Raw genomic sequence first — 16,574 nt, forward strand, 5'->3', positions numbered from 1 at the left:
TAGTAATATCAATTAGTCGTATTATCATTCAGTAGTAAATTGTTACTTATTAGTAGTATTATTATTTATAACTAGCATTCATATTAATTAGTGGAATTATTTAATACTATAGTAGTATTATTAGTTGTATTAATAATGATTTTTAGTAGTATAAATAATTATTACTAATAGTAGTAGTAATATCAATTAGTCGTATTATCATTCAGTAGTATTGTTACTTAGTAGTATTATTATTTATAACTAGCATTAATATTAATTAGTGGAAATATTTAATACTATAGTAGTATTATTAGTTCTATTAATAATTTTTAGTAGTATTAATAATTATTAGTAATAGTAGTAGTAGTAATATCAATTAGTCGTATTATCATTCAGTAGTATTGTTACTTATTAGTAGTATTATTATTTATAACTAGCATTAATATTAATTAGTGGAAATATTTAATACTTTAGTAGTAGTATTAGTTCTATTAATAATTTTTAGTAGTATTAATAATTATTAGTAATAGTACAAATAGTAATAACAATTAGTCATATTATCATTCAGTAGTATTGTTACTTATTATTGGTATTATTTATAATTAGCATTAATATTAATTTGTGGACTTATTTAATACTATAGTAGCATTATTAGTTGTATTAACAATTTGAGTAGTATTCTAAATTATTAGTAATAGTAGCAGTAATATCAATTAGTAGTATTATCATTCAGTAGTATTGTTACTTATTATTAATTATGAGTATTATTAATTTTGGCATTGATATCAATTATTAAATAGTAGTAGTAGTAGTAGTAATATTAATTTTAGTAGTTTTATTTAGTAGTACTATGAATTACAATTAATAGTATTATTAACTATTTATAGTATTAGCATTATGAATAATGATTATTAGTAAACAAAAGGGAACAAAACAAAAATGAGTGACTCTGGATGAATCACGTTATTATAAAAGAGATGTTGCACTAAAAATAAGACAAATAGTGCTAAAAAAGTTGTTAATAGCGTGCGTAGGGCCAAAGTTATTTTTTCTTCTTCTCTATAATAAAGAGCGCTAGAGGAAACTCAAAAACCATTAAAAGAAATTAGTAGGACAGGACGTAAAAATGGCCCGATTACAAAAAATCCACTTAAAGTTGCTGAAACATGTAATGTTTTCTTTGAATCAGTAGCCACAATTTCTAAGTCCTTTCCAACAACTCAGACTAGTGCATATCACATGAACACTTTGGAACCAGCCTTCCCCTTTGTTGACGACCAGATGATGAGATCGCCAGAAGCATCCAGAACAAAAGATCTATTTGGCACGAACACACTGATGCTCAAAGAACTCAGCCAAAACCATCCATTCTTCCATTTCCCAGCAACACTTCCCCACTACCTGGAAACCAGCTGCTGGCACTACAATTTACAAAAATGGCGATCCAACCGTCTCTGAGCAATTATAGCCCTATGGGTATTTCGCCAACAGTATCTAACATTGCAGAGGAGCTCATTCCTCCACAAATAACCTAGGGATGTCCCGATCCGATATTTGGATCGGATCGGCCGCCGATATTTGCCAAAAAATGCGTATCGGCAAGGCATGGGAAAATACCGATCCAGATCCAGTTTAAAAAAAAACTCCGGTCCGTGTTTTCCAACGCACCGATTTAAATAATACATTCCAATTTTCTGCTGCTCCCTAATTTCCGTTCTGCATTTTCCAGCACACCTTCAACACATCCACAGGTCTGTGGATTCTCACGCAGTTGCTTTTAGCTGCTGGCATTACACGACAGGCTCTTCTCACTCTTTCCTGTGTCTCCCTCTCACAGACAGCGAGCGCACCTTCTTACACACGTCACATACTGTCACGTCATACGTGACATACTGTCACGTCATACGTGACATACTGTAACGTCATACGTCACATACGTATACGTCCTCCCCGAGCAGAGAGGTAGCAGCATGGCTAACGTTAGCTGTGATGCTAGCGCAGCCGCTAAGGTGCGCGCCTGCTCAAACGTCCTCTGCGCAAGGCAAATCTATGCCACGCACAAAATCAAATAAAAAAATAAGCGCATAACAATTTTCGAAACACGGACACGACAGAGAAAACCGTTTTCGTCATCATTGTTCAAATATCGTAATGTCTGTCGAGACGCTTATCTCCGTTCGGTGCCACATGTCCACACCATCAAAATGCTGAGGCAAAAATTTCCAGATCAACACCGTCTGAAAAAATTAGTGATCTATTTAGTTGTGATTTCCTTCTCTGCATGAAAGTTTAAAAGTAGCATATATTAATGCAGTATGAAGAAGAATGTTTTAATGTAGACATGCAAGCCTTGAAAGAAAATGTTGAAAATCAAGACTACATTTCCTGCAAATGGGTGCATTTCTACCCTATATTTTAACTTTAGATTTATTCTCATATCAAACTCTTTTGGCTGTCTTTTTGACACTTACATCCGGCGCCCCCCTCCACACCCTGGATTATAAATAATGTAAATAATTCAATGTGATTATCTTGTGTGATGACTGTATTATGATGATAGTATATATCTGATAGTATATATCTGTATCATGAATCAATTTAAGTGGACCCCGACTTAAACAAATTGAAAAACTTATTGGGGTGTTACCATTTAGTGGTCAATTGTACGGAATATGTACTTCACTGTGCAACCTACTAATAAAAGTCTCAATCAGTCAATCAAAATACATAGAATCATCATACTGCTGTGATTATATGCATCAAGTGTTCATTCAAGGCTAAGGCAAAATATCGAGATATATATTGTGTATCGTAATATGGCCTTAAAATATCGCAATATTAAAAAAAGGCCATATCGCCCAGCCCTAGTTCAATGATGCCATTTCTGTTTGTCATGTATAATTTTGTCTATTTTGTGTTTATCCTTGAATAAACAGGTCAGTTTCTTGTTACCAACCATTGTGTATTATTCAAACTCCCCTAATTCAAGCTGGCTAGTTGTTATCAAGAGTACTAAAACCCTTTTCAACATGATTCTGACAACTAAGTAGGCTAAATAACTTTAAACTTTAATACATGCTCGGATAGGCCAGTATCGGTCAGTATCGGTATCGGTCAGTATCGGTATCGGATCGGAAGTGCAAAAACAATATCGGTATCGGATCGGAAGTGCAAAAACCTGGATCGGGACATCCCTAAAATAACCACCCACCTAAACACCACACCTGTTTGGTCAAAGCGCTGCTTGACAAAGGTGGAGTGGTAGGAGCAGTGTTTCTTCACTCCCAGTCATCAAACACTACTAGCAAAACTCAGTGAATGTAACTTCTCACAAAGTGCAACACAATCAGACCTTTGATGACCTCCCATCAGCTCGGATGCACACAGATGATACAGTTACTATGGTCCATGTAACAAATTGGTTCGATCAGTGTGGCTTAAAAGTAGCGATGTCCGATAATGTCGGACTGCCGATATTATCGGCCAATAAATGCTTTAAAATGTAATATCGGAAATTATCGGTATCGGTTTCAAAAAATAAAATTGATGACTTTTTAAAACGCCGCTGTACGGAGTGGTACACGGACGTAGGGAGAAGTACAGAGCAGTTGCGTCTCCCAGTCATACTTGCCAACCCTCCCGATTTTCCCGGGAGACTCCCGAATTTCAGTGCCCCTCCCGAAAATCTCCCGGGGCAACCATTCTCCCGAATTTCTCCCGATTTCCACCCAGACAACAATATTGGGGGCGTGCTGGCCCAATCACATAATATATATGGTTTTTCACACACACACACAAGTGAATGCAAAGCATACAGGTCACACTGAGGGTGGCCGTGTAAACAACTTTAACACTGTTACAAATATGCGCCACACTGTGAACCCACACCAAACAAGAATGACAAACACATTTCGGGAGAACATCCGCACCGTAACTGTCAGCACTCTTATTTTGGTGCAGTTTCCTGTTGTTCTCTCTGAGTGCTGTCCCCTCAGCTGTGGCTGATTGGCACCTGGCCACACCTGGTGTCAATCAGCCAGCTGCTATTTATACCTGCCCTGCCCTGCCCTCCAGTCACTGCTGGATTATTGTCGTCCCTACCTGTCGTGTCGATGTCAGTGTAGCTGTATGCGGTAGTGGTAAGCTATATTCTGTAGCTGTTTGTAGCTTACTATCTTTTTGTTCATAGTCCCGGTTTGCTGGATCCCTGTTTCCAGTTTGTCCTCCTAGGTCCTGGTTTGTGTCTTTTCTTTATTTTTACTTTTGGACATTAAATCATGTTTTCCCGCACAATGCCTTCCGCCTTCTCTGCATCTTGGGGTTCGTCACCTACAAACCCTGACAGTAACACAACAGAACAAATACCCAGAACCCCTTCCAGCACTAACTCTTCCGGGACGCTACAATATAAACCCTACCCCCCACCTCAACCTCCTCATGCTCTCTCAGAGAGAGCATGTCCCAAATTCCATGCTGCTGTTTTGAGGCATGTTAAAAAAAAATAATGCACTTTGTGACTTCAATAATAAATATGGCAGTGCCATGTTGGCATTTTTTTTCCATAACTTGAGTTGATTTATTTTGGAAAACCTTGTTACATTGTTTAATGCATCCGGCGGGGCATCACAACGAAATTAGGCATAATAATGTGTTAATTCCACGACTGTATATATCGGTATCGGTTGATATCGGAATCGGTAATTAAGAGTTGGACAATATCGGCAAATAAGCCATTATCTGATATCTCTAACAATTATTATATGCAACAACTTAGCACTTCTCCATTTAACTACTATGCTTCCTTTGTTCCTGATCTCAGGTCATCAACCTGCCGCGGACTGCAGATGGACCCATAATGATTTCTTATATACAACTATCATTACATTGTAATGTACGTGAGTATGTTATTTACTACCAGTGTTGGGACTAACGCGTTACTAAGTAACGCGTTACTGTAACGCGTTATTGTAACGCCGTTAGTTTCGGCGGTAACTAGTAATCTAACGCGTTATTTTTTATATTCAGTAACTCAGTTACCGTTACTACGTGATGCGTTACTGCGTTATTTTACGTTATTTTTTAATGTAGTATCGGCTAGAAACAGAAGAAGTGTCGTCCTTCTGTCTCACAAGGAAAAGAAAAGGCGTGCTTTCCTCGACCGAGGAGCGGAGCGCAGGGGAGACGTTCCTCCAGGGCCTATGTACTTCGGGGCTAACACCCTTCACTTTACCCGGCAGTGGGTCTTTGCAGCTCCGGACTCGAGGGTTGTTGCAATTTTGTGACTTTATTGGTGTCTTGCACGCAGCCATCCACCAAGCTAGAGCACCTGCACGCATTCACTCTGTTGCGCTCCCTCACCTCTCTCGCCCACTCACTCACTGACGCCACTCACCTCACATGCTGTCATATCTTAAAGGGCCACACACACACACACACACACACACACACACATACGCTACTCTCATAACAACTAAAAAAGACATCATGGCGAAGCCAGAAGTCGAGTTTCTTAACATGGATACATTGTCACTACTTTTCTTTTGTCGAGCACAAAGAAAATAACATTTTAGTTAAATGTAAGTTGTGTCTTGGATCAAAGATCCCATCTACTTAAAGTTAAAGTGCCAATGATTGTCACACACACACTAGGTGTGGTGAAATTATTCTCTGCATTTGACCCATCTCCCTTGATCACCCCGTGGGAGGTGAGGGGAGCAGTGAGTAGCAGCAGTGACCGCACCCGGGAATACTGCCCAAAACAGCAATTCAAATCTGCTGAAACAGCTACATAAATGGTAAATGGGTTATACTTGTATAGCTTTTCTACCTTTTTCAGGAACTCAAAGCGCTTTGACACTATTTCCACATTCACCCATTCACACACACATTCACACACTGATGGAGGGAGCTGCCATGCAAGGCACTAACCAGGACCCATCAGGAGCAAGGGTGAAGTGTCTTGCTCAAGGACACAACGGACGTGACTAGGATGGTAGAAGGTGGGGATTGAACCAGTAACCCTCAGATTGCTGGCACGGCCACTCTCCCAACTTCGCCACGCCACATAAGCAACATGCTTTGACGAAGCTAGTAAAGAGAGACACAGACTCCGATGCCACTTCACCTCCACCTAAGGATTTTAACGGAGGCAATGCTAGCCAGGACAACATTGATAGAGCCATTGCAGCGTATGTGCTAGAAGACATGCAGGCTATTTCTACAGTGGAGTCACCCGTTTTCTGGCAGCTAATTAGCATGATACCGGCGTCAAACAACAAATGGCACGGAAAACATGTTCCAAGTACCTGGACAGTGAGTACATATAACATGGAAAGCGAGCTAAAGAAAACACTCCAAACTCTGCCTCTGCTCATCATTGAAGGTACACACTGTCAATTCTCTTATATACTCTTTCATTCTAGACTCCTAGAGTGTTTGATTATCACATCACTCTAAATGTATAGACTATAAAGTTCACAAACATAAAGAGGGATGCTAGTGGGCCAGGCCAATCTTACCTTATCTCTAAACTAAAACTGGGGACATGTGTAGAGTGTTCTGGGCTTCACTACAGTGTTGATCTCCTGAATACATGATTTTATTTCACAATTCCTTGAGAGAGAAAAAATTCCTGAATAGGCTTTGTGTATGTCATGTGTGCCTTCCTTGCGTGAAGCCAGCTTTACAGCTATGTTGTTATTATGCGGTTTGTTACTTATGTATGTTATGTTGCAGCTATTTCAAATAGTTTTGTCAATTTGTTGTGGCCTGAAATAAATTGGCCCTTTGAAACATATCTTTGTCTTTGTGTGTTGTATGTAGAGCACATTGCTTAGCAGAGTTCAGTGATGCAAATGCATGTCAAGTTGATCAACAGATTGTATTATTCTCCAGTGCAATAACAGTACTGAAATGAAGGCTAAAAGGGCATTAATGGGAGCCTTAAAAAAAAAGGAGAAAAAAATAAGTAACTAAATAGTTACTTTTCACAGTAACGCATTACTTTTTGGTGTAAGTAACTGAGTTAGTAACTGAGTTACTTTTGAAATAAAGTAACTAGTAACTGTAACTAGTTACTGGTTTTCAGTAACTAACCCAACACTGTTTACTACTGTAGCTCATCACACTGATGATATTTTCTTGTCTAATCATTATTGCTTTTAGGTTGACCATTTTTAACATCCAGGGACAACAGATGTAAAATAGCCTTATGGCTAATTCTGCTACATACAGCACAGGCCAAAAGTTTGGAGACATCTTCTCCTCATTCCATCCGTTTTCTTTATTTTCATGACTATTTACATTGTAGATTGTCACTGAAGGCATCAAAACTATGAATGAACAAATGTGGAGTTATGCACTTAACAAAAAAAGGTGAAATAACTGAAAACATGTTTTATCTCCTAGTTTCTTCAAAATAGCCACCCTTTGCTCTCATTACTGTTTCGCACACTCTTGGCATTCTCTTGATGAGCTTCAAGAGGTAGTCACCTAAAAATGGTTTTCACTTCACAGGTGTGCTTGAAGCTCATGGAGAGAATGCCAAGAGTGTGCAAAGTGTGTAATCAGAGCAAAGGGTGGCTATTTTGAAGACACTAGAATATAAAACATGCTTTCAGTTATTTCACCTTTTTGTGTTAAGTACATAACTCCACATGTGTTCATTCATAGTTGTGATGCGACAATCTACAATGTAAATAGTCATGAAAATAAAGAAAATGCATTAAATGAGGAGAAGGTGTGTCCAAACTTTTCGCCTGTACTGCATACAGTAATGTCTATTGTGGAGGGAGATGTGGCCAACGCACTTGCAGGAGCAAAGGTCACCGCCGCTGTCCATGGACGAGCACCATCGGATAGGGGCGGGGCATGTGCTGACGGCGAGACACAGCTGGCAGGTGATTAGATTTCACGGGTGGTACGTGTTAATCTAATCATCCGTTGTCTTTAACAGTGAGCGGCCGGGTGCAGGAGGAGGAGGAGTATGGGAGGGACTGAAAAGTTGAGCACGAACGTTTGTCTGATGAGCTGTTAAACCTTTGTCAACTCTGCACACCTGGTGTATGTATCAGTGGGACCGCACGCACGCGACATCTACATCTATTAATGTACACGGTCGCATAAATGATTAAATAAATATCATATAGTAGCTATCTTAATTAGTAGTAATGTCAATTATTTGTATTATTTAGGAGCATGATTAATTATAATTAGTAGTAGATGTATTTATTAGTATTATAATAGTACAATTAGGAGTAGTATTATTAGTATTGCTATTACTGAGTAGTGTAATGTATAATTATAACCTTTTAAGGCCCAAGCTGTTTGTTTACATGCTTTTTTAAATTCTCTTTGCTATTTGGGCTTATTGGACCCTAATTAAAATAAAAACTAAGAATCATCATTTGATATTATGTACCTAGTCCATAAGTACACAACCGTGTACTTCATGTTTAGTGACATGCTAATTCTTATTTTTACACTTTTTTTCCCCCAAATTCCATTGTATGTTATACACTTCTGACACCACCAGATGGCAGTATAAGTGTCCACATAAGTGGCCATAAGACCCCAATTCAGTAGTGTACACAATTTTGGAAATAAGAGCTCAAAGGTGCTGTCCACGCATGTGGCCACTCAGCCTTGAGTAGTACTATTAATTATTAGTATTTTAATTATTAGTGATCTAAAGTCCTGTCTGGGTTTACTACTACACCTACTCAGTGGCCTAGTGCAGGGGTCGGCAACCCGCGGCTCTAGAGCCGCATGCGGCTCTTTAGCGCCGCCCTAGTGGCTCTCTGGAGCTTTTTCAAAAATGTATGAAAAATGGAAAAAGTTGAGGGGAAAAAAATATATTTTTTGTCTTAATATGGTTTCTGTAGGAGGACAAACATGACACAAACCTCCCTAATTGTTGTAAATCACACCGTTTATATTAAACATGCTTCACTGATTCGAGTATTTGGCGAGCGCCGTTTTGTCCTACTAATTTTGGCGGTCCTTGAACTCACCTTAGTTTGTTTACATGTATATCTTTCTGCGACTTTCTAGGACGTGTTTTATGCCACTTCTTTTTCTGTCTCATGTTGTCCACCAAACTTTTAATGTTGTGCGTGAATCCACAAACGTGAGTTTTGTTGATGTTATTGACTTGTGTGGAGTGCTAATCAGACATATTTGGTCAGTGCATGACTGCAAGCTAATCGATGCTAACATGCTATTTAGGCTAGCTATATGTACATATTGCATAATTATGCTTCATTTGTAGCTATATTTGAGCTCATTTAGTTTCCTTTAAGTCATATTAATTCAATTTATATCTCATGACACACTATCTGTATGTAATATGGCTTTTAATTTTTTGCGGCTCCAGACAGATTTGTTTTTGTATTTTTGGTCCAATAAGGCTCTTTCAACATTTTGGGTTGCTGACCCCTGGCCTAGTGGTTAGAGTGTCCGCCCTGAGATGGGTAGGTTGTGAGTTCAAACCCCGGCCGAGACATACCAAAGACTATAAAAATGGGACTCATTACCTCCCTGCTTGGCACTCAGCATCAAGGGTTGGAATTGGGGGTTAAATCACCAAAAATTATTTCTAAGCGCGGCCCCCTTTTAGGTAGCCCTTCGATGTTATGGTCAAAATAAATGTTTTTTTGAGCCGTCAAACATGGGCGTACCCCAACACTCTGATGTTGGTCTCGAACACGGACACCACCACGTCGTTGTCCAGGCGTACGTCCGTCACGGCTTTCTTCACGCCGTCTTCAAACTCGTCCAGCTTGTTCAGCACCTGCGACACGGGAGCGTGAGAGCGGGCCGGGGTGGGTGCCGGAGTGGGGGTGGGCTATTAACTCACCACCAAGGTGTCCAGTGTGTCGATCAGCGTGAGGGAAAACCTGCAGGGAGGAGTACAGGTGGAGCTTGGGTCAGGTTGACAGGGTTGAGGCCAGGGCTCTGGGTTCTTCCAAACATGCCTTTAAGGTGTGTGGCTATGGGCACGCGAGGCGTACGTACTTCCCCAAGGAGTCGTCGATGTCGCCTCGGTTGGGCTCCTGGCCGCGGACCCGGCCCTTGCAGCTCAGCGGCATCAGCTCGTCAGCCGGGTAGGCGTATTTCTGCCAGGCCAAACAAACACGCAATTTGCAAAAAATTTTAACGGCACATTCTAAAAATATTACCAGTGCAAATATGTGGAAGATAGATTTAGCATGTATTGACTTTCAGGTACAAATCAATCACAACTGCCATCTTTAGGGTACTTCTCTTTAATGGCCATTAAAGGTAAGAGTATTTTGTGCTTTTAACAATGGCTAACTTATTTTTACACTTAATGAGGACAAAATGCTGCCTAAAAGTGCCTTTGCTGTTCATGATGGCAAGGATTTGACTCCGGAACAGACTTATTCTTCTTGGGAAATGGATAGCGCTTCAAAGTGCCAATGTTTGGTTGATATGATGTGCTAACTATGCAATTACTATACATTACTAGAACTCACCTTATCTTTGATGATTGGATGTGGCAACAATGCATTTTAAAAATGGCCTGCCACAGGATGGCAACAGTTTGACTCTGGAACAGGCTAATTCTACTTCAATTGCTTCCAGTAAGATAAGCTAAAATACACTAACAATAAATGTAATGTGTTACTACAACAGTCAATAACTTCTTTTTACACTTGGCCACATTTTGACTTTGGAACAGACTAATTCTACTTCCATTGCTTCCAGTAAGATAAGCTAAGATACACTAACAATGAATGTATTGTGTTACTACAACAGTCAATAACTTCTTTTTACACTTGGCAACAGCTTGACTCTGGAACAGATGATTACAACTGCAGCTATGGATTATTTTAGTCATCAGGTAATCTAGCGATTAGTTTGCTCGATTAATCAGATAACACACTTTATAGGCTCAATGTGTACTTAAGGTCAAATAAATAAAGATGTTGTACTTGCCATACGTTTCATTATCTTCAATTTACCTTATTCTAACTTTTATTTACCTTATTCTACCTTTTATTTACCTTCTTTGATCATGTTTTCCTACTGTATCCTTTTTTTTAACCTTCTATTTACTTCTTATTTACCTTCTTTGACTGTCTTTTACCTTATATAATATTTTATTTACCTTGTAATGATCATTTATTTACCTTGTTTCTAACTCGATTTAACTTTTAGTTACCTTCTTTTAACATTATTTGACATTTTTTACCTTCTATATCCCTTTTTCCTACCTACTTTTAACTTCTATTTAGCTTATTTACTTTGTATTTACCTTCTATTTACATTCTTTGACCCTCTTTTACCTTATACATACCTTTTTTAACCTTTTATTTAATTAATGTTACCTTTAGTTTATTTTCTATTTACCTTCTTGGACCGTCTCTGACCTCATTGTACATTCTTTTACCCTATTATAGTCCTTCTTTTATCTACCTTTTTTTTTTTTTTTTACCTTCTATTGAACTTATTTCACCTTCTTTAATCCTTTGTTTAACTTTTAATTACCTTATTTTTCCATTTATCTACAACAATTACCTTCTATTTACCTTATTCTACATTTTATTTACCTTCTTTGATCGTTTTTTCCTACTGTATCCTTTTTTTAACCTTCTATTTACTTCTTATTTACCTTCTTTGACTGTCTTTTACCTTATATAATATTGTATTTACCTTGTATTGATCATTTATTTACCTTGTTTCTAACTCGATTTAACTTTTAGTTACCTTCTTTTAACATTATTTGACATTTTTTACCTTCTATATCCCTTTTTCCTACCTACTTTTAACTTCTATTTAGCTTATTTACTTTGTATTTACCTTCTATTTACATTCTTTGACCCTCTTTTACCTTATACATACCTTTTTTAACCTTTTATTTAATTAATGTTACCTTTAGTTTATTTTCTATTTACCTTCTTGGACCGTCTCTGACCTCATTGTACATTCTTTTACCCTATTATAGTCCTTCTTTTATCTACCTTTTTTTTTTTACCTTCTATTGAACTTATTTCACCTTCTTTAATCCTTTGTTTAACTTTTAATTACCTTATTTTTCCATTTATCTACAACAATTACCTTCTATTTACCTTATTCTACATTTTATTTACCTTCTTTGATCGTTTTTTCCTACTGTATCCTTTTTTTAACCTTCTATTTACTTCTAATTTACCTTCTTTGACTGTCTTTTACCTTATATAATATTGTATTTACCTTGTATTGATCATTTATTTACCTTGTTTCTAACTCGATTTAACTTTTAGTTACCTTCTTTTATGTGGGCTTTGTACCGAGGATGTCGTTGTGGCTTGTGCAGCCCTTTGAGACACTTGTGATTTAGGGCTATATAAATAAACATTGATTGATTGATTGATTGATTTTAACATTTTGACATTTTTTACCTTCTATATCCCTTTTTTCTACCTACTTTGACCTTCTGTTTAGCTTATTTACTTTTTATTTAACTTCTATTTACATTCTTTGACCCTCTTTTACCTTATACATACCTTTTTTAACCTTTTATTTAACTAATGTCACCTTTAGTTTATTTTCTATTTACCTTCTTGGACCGTCTTTTACCTCATTGTACATTCTTTTACCTTATTATAGTATTTCTTTTATCTTTTGTTTACCTTATATTTTTTACCTTCTATTGAACTTATTTTACCTTCTTTAATCCTTTTTTTACATTTTATTTACCTTTCCTTTCTTCGACAAAAATTACTTTTTATTTAAATTGTTCACCTCCTTGTACCTTTAATTCACTTCCATTACATAATATTTACTATAGTTGACCTTCTATTTAGCTCTGTTTACAATCCTTTTACATTTTTATCACCTATTTTACCTTTTTTAGCCTTTAATTTACTTCTATTCACCATCTTTTACCTTCCATTTAACTTGTTTTACCTTCTTTTATGCGGTCCGGGTTTTATAAATGTTTGTTTATATGAAAGCTGTCTTCTAAATCGACTTAAGTGATGAATCGTTGCAGTACTAATTCAAACCTCCATTACTTCCAAAGGGTAACAGATGTTGGAGCGTTGAGGTTCCACTCTTATTAAATGATGTGTCCTGTTATGCAATATTTCCATCTATTGTTGCCAGCGGTCCTTACCATGTAACTCCCGTAAGCATGATCGAACATCTCAACGACACGATCCCTGCATGAAAACAGAGAAGTTACATCGGCGTGATCGGACTTTTCATTTTGCAGCGTCTCAAAGAAAAGCCCACCACCAACCTGATGATGCTCTTCTCCTCCGCCGTCATGTGCTGGTTCTCCTGACATCTCGTCCAGCCCACCAGACTGATAATGAGGAATATTCGACACATCGTCCCAACGTGACAAAATGTGATCTTCCACTCGCTTGTGCACGAATTGTCCTTTTGTCAGGTCACACAGACGTGTCTTCTTTCCTCTTAATCCCACACATCTTCATGTCCATGGACCAGGCTGTAGACCAGGGCTGTCCAAACTTTCTCCACTGAGGGCTGCACACTGAAACATTTATTGATAAACAAATACAGTATTTATTGTCAGCATTGGGGCTTCCATCAATTACGGGCCTCTCTGTCATTAAAGTGTGAAAAACAGATCATAAATTATTTTATGGTGGTAGCGGGGGTGTATAATGTAGCCCGGAAGAGTTAGGGATACATGGGATTCTGGGTATTTGTTCTGTTGTGTTTATGTTGTGTTACAGTGCGGATATTCTCCCGAAATGTGTTTGTCATTCTTGTTTGGTGTGGGTCCACAGTGTGGCGCATATTAGTAAGAGTGTTAAAGTTGTTTATATCACAACCCTCAGTGTAACCTGTATGGCTGTTGACCAAGTATGCCTTGCAGTCGCTTACGTGTGTAAGCAGAGGCCGCATACTACATGTGACTGGGCCGGCACGCAGATAGCATGGTGTAAAAGCGGACGCGACGACATGTTGTAGAGGACGTTAAAGGCAGTGCCATCACAGCACGCCCTCAATATTGTTGTCCGGGTGAAAATCGGAGAATGTTTGCCCCGGGAGATTGCCGGGAGAGGCACTGAAATCCGAAAACCTCCCGGAAAAAACGGGGGGGGGGGGTCGGCAAGTATGCAGCTGAGCCGCATCAGAGTGATCAAAGAGCCGCGGGTTGCTGACCCCTGGTCTAGACGTCAGACTGTAGAACTCCTCTCTGGGGCGAAGGATGATTGGGGATGCAAAACAATAACATATTACCTAGTGTAATATTTATTATTTACTTTTTAAATTTTATCTCAACTCAGTACACTGTTGCTAGAATTTTAATTTTCTTGAGGGAACTCTCCTGAAGGAATCAATAAAGTACTATCTTATCTATCTATCTATCTATCTATCTTTAACTTAACACTTAAATAACTATAGATGAACTTCAGATCTACAGTATCTGTTGCCACTTGCCATAGAGTTATTTTTTGTGGTTAATGCCCTTTTCCCCCTAAAGAAATTCCTTTTTTTATGGTAAAAGCACAAAATACACAATATTTTCCTCGAAATATTTTTTTTATGTAATCTTTGATGTAAAGTAATTAGAGAATAGGTCAATAATTCATAAAAACATTGCTTTTGATTACGTTTTTTTTTTTTTTTTAACAATGAGTAAAAAAAAAAAAAAATCACACTAAAAAGGTCACAGGGTTCCTAAATGGGCCCCACTTATAAAAGTGTTAAAAATAAGTCCTTTTCAATATACATTTTTACTTCCAACATTAAATCTCTAGATCGATTTCAGATCTATCCATCGGTTATAATTTTGTACTCTTTTTGTTTGAGCAATGACAGTTTCCCATTATGTTACACCTGTTTGCTCTTTTATGTTTTTTTGTAACAGTATTTTTAAAAATGTGCCGCGGGCTGTTTACCATTTAGCGGTCAATTGTAGGGAATTTGTACTGTATTGTGCAATCTACTAATAAAAGTTGCCTTCATTTAAATACAGTAAGACTTTTAATTTTTTGCAGCTCCAGACAGATTAGTTTTTTTGGTCCTATGGGACAGGGCCGACATCCGGGCAACTGAGCTACATACGGGTTCTTCGAGCCATAGCAACCTGACTGGAGTTGAAAACAAACCGTCGCCATTACTCTTTAACCTGTCGACCTGCGCTGATTAAACCCGTCATTCTGCCTCCAAAATGCCAAAAAACTGTGTTGTTTTTGGTTGTGCAAACCACAACTGGAAACAGGGAAAACAAAGGTCGTATTTTGTTCTGCCAAAGCGTGCTAAAAGCCCACAGAGACGAGACAAATGGCTCGCAGCTTTACACCGGGAAAACGAGGACGGTTCTCACTGGAGTCCCCCAAAATCCCGGGTCGTGTGTTCGGATCACTTCGTTTCTGGTAAATATAAGGAACAAAAATCCACCTTCTTAACCACAACTTGGCTATACCGTCCATGCTAATGTTGAACCCGTTGAATTTTTACTGAATAACGTTCGACAGCTGAAGTTGTTGTTGCACAACAATAACATACGGTATAAAGGCTATTTCCAGTAATTCAGCAAATAATAAATCATAATACTGAACTGAATTTGAATGAGCTCTCTACAGATATAATAAATATACAGATACTGGTAGCCACCGTGTCATCCTTATTATCATTTATCAACATACCTTGGGTGATTTAACAATTTTTATGTGATTTATTTGTTATATAACAACCGAAGCTAACAACCGACCTGGTGCGCTTGCGAGGTAGACATAAAGATTTCCAAATTCCATGTCCGGCCATTGTGTAGGATTATCAGTCCACGCATCTGCTGGAAGGCGGTAAGGGCAGTCGTTTAATCCAACTACAGAACATTTTAACTCGTATCTTAACCTAGCCTCACTGGAAATACTATTTACATAATCATACGCCATTTAGAACAGTTTAAAATGCCGTGAAACCTCGTTAAATGCCTTTTCTGTCAATGCTGTGTTCGCTGTGAGCTGGTTTGTTTTCAACGAATTCAATATGGCGACCGCGTTGCTAGGGGATTGGAGGGCGGAAGTGACGTAGGTCCGCCCTCGCCCATATGGCTCTTTCAACATTTTGGGTTGCTGACCCCTGCGTTTATGACGTGAGATCAATGGTTGCCGCTCCCGCCGCCATCTTGGTCCGGTCATAACACGTCAACAATGGCCGCTATGTAAACAATAGGAACAACAAGCTAGCTTGACAGCTGACCGCCCGGAGTATGACACTGGCTAATTTAGGGACATGTGTGTTACTTTCAATGAGAACATATTATTCAATAAAATCATCTGACGCCAGTCCGAGGCCAAAATATGAACATTAACCGCCCACTTATTCCAAGTTGGCTAACATTAAGTAGCATTTAGGACCAGTTAGCAGCCATGCTAGCGAGGAGTAGCTTGAGAAAGAAGGCGTAAAATAAGTGTTGGAATTGCCTTAAAGATGTCTTACTGTGGAATGATGGGGGGACACGCCGCCTGGAAACACGGCGGCCACACCGCAGCTGAGAAAGCTGTCAAAAGGCAGCGAGGAGGGAGTCTTCACCCGCAGCCATGTCGGCCGGCGCCATTTGCATGTAAGGCGTGTGACGTCATCACGCGCCATAACCGCACTCTGGC

The 16,574-nt window shown here is 38.6% G+C and overlaps 1 protein-coding gene across 3 annotated transcripts in view; it reads right to left on the reverse strand.

Moving 5' to 3' along the window:
- LOC133610296 (ER degradation-enhancing alpha-mannosidase-like protein 3) overlaps nt 1-16,570 on the reverse strand; it is a 52,645-nt gene extending 36,075 nt beyond the window's left edge. Inside the window, exons 1-6 of one of the 3 annotated variants that reach the window (XM_061966453.2) lie at nt 16,408-16,570; nt 13,226-13,483; nt 13,100-13,145; nt 9,994-10,094; nt 9,836-9,875; nt 9,657-9,769 (exon numbers count right to left, since the gene is read on the reverse strand). In XM_061966453.2, coding sequence (XP_061822437.2) covers nt 9,657-9,769; nt 9,836-9,875; nt 9,994-10,094; nt 13,100-13,145; nt 13,226-13,317 — 392 coding nt within the window. In that variant the 5' untranslated portion in view covers nt 13,318-13,483; nt 16,408-16,570. Of the gene's footprint in view, nt 1-9,656; nt 9,770-9,835; nt 9,876-9,993; nt 11,048-11,592; nt 12,646-13,099; nt 13,146-13,225; nt 13,484-15,676; nt 16,372-16,407 lie in introns of those variants that run through there. The other 2 variants (XM_061966454.2, XM_072914157.1) reach the window with 2 other exon arrangements.
- Between the last annotated feature and the right edge of the window lie 4 nt (nt 16,571-16,574).

Source organism: Nerophis lumbriciformis, linkage group LG11, assembly GCF_033978685.3.
Source record: "Nerophis lumbriciformis linkage group LG11, RoL_Nlum_v2.1, whole genome shotgun sequence".
Classification (NCBI taxonomy): domain Eukaryota; kingdom Metazoa; phylum Chordata; class Actinopteri; order Syngnathiformes; family Syngnathidae; genus Nerophis; species Nerophis lumbriciformis.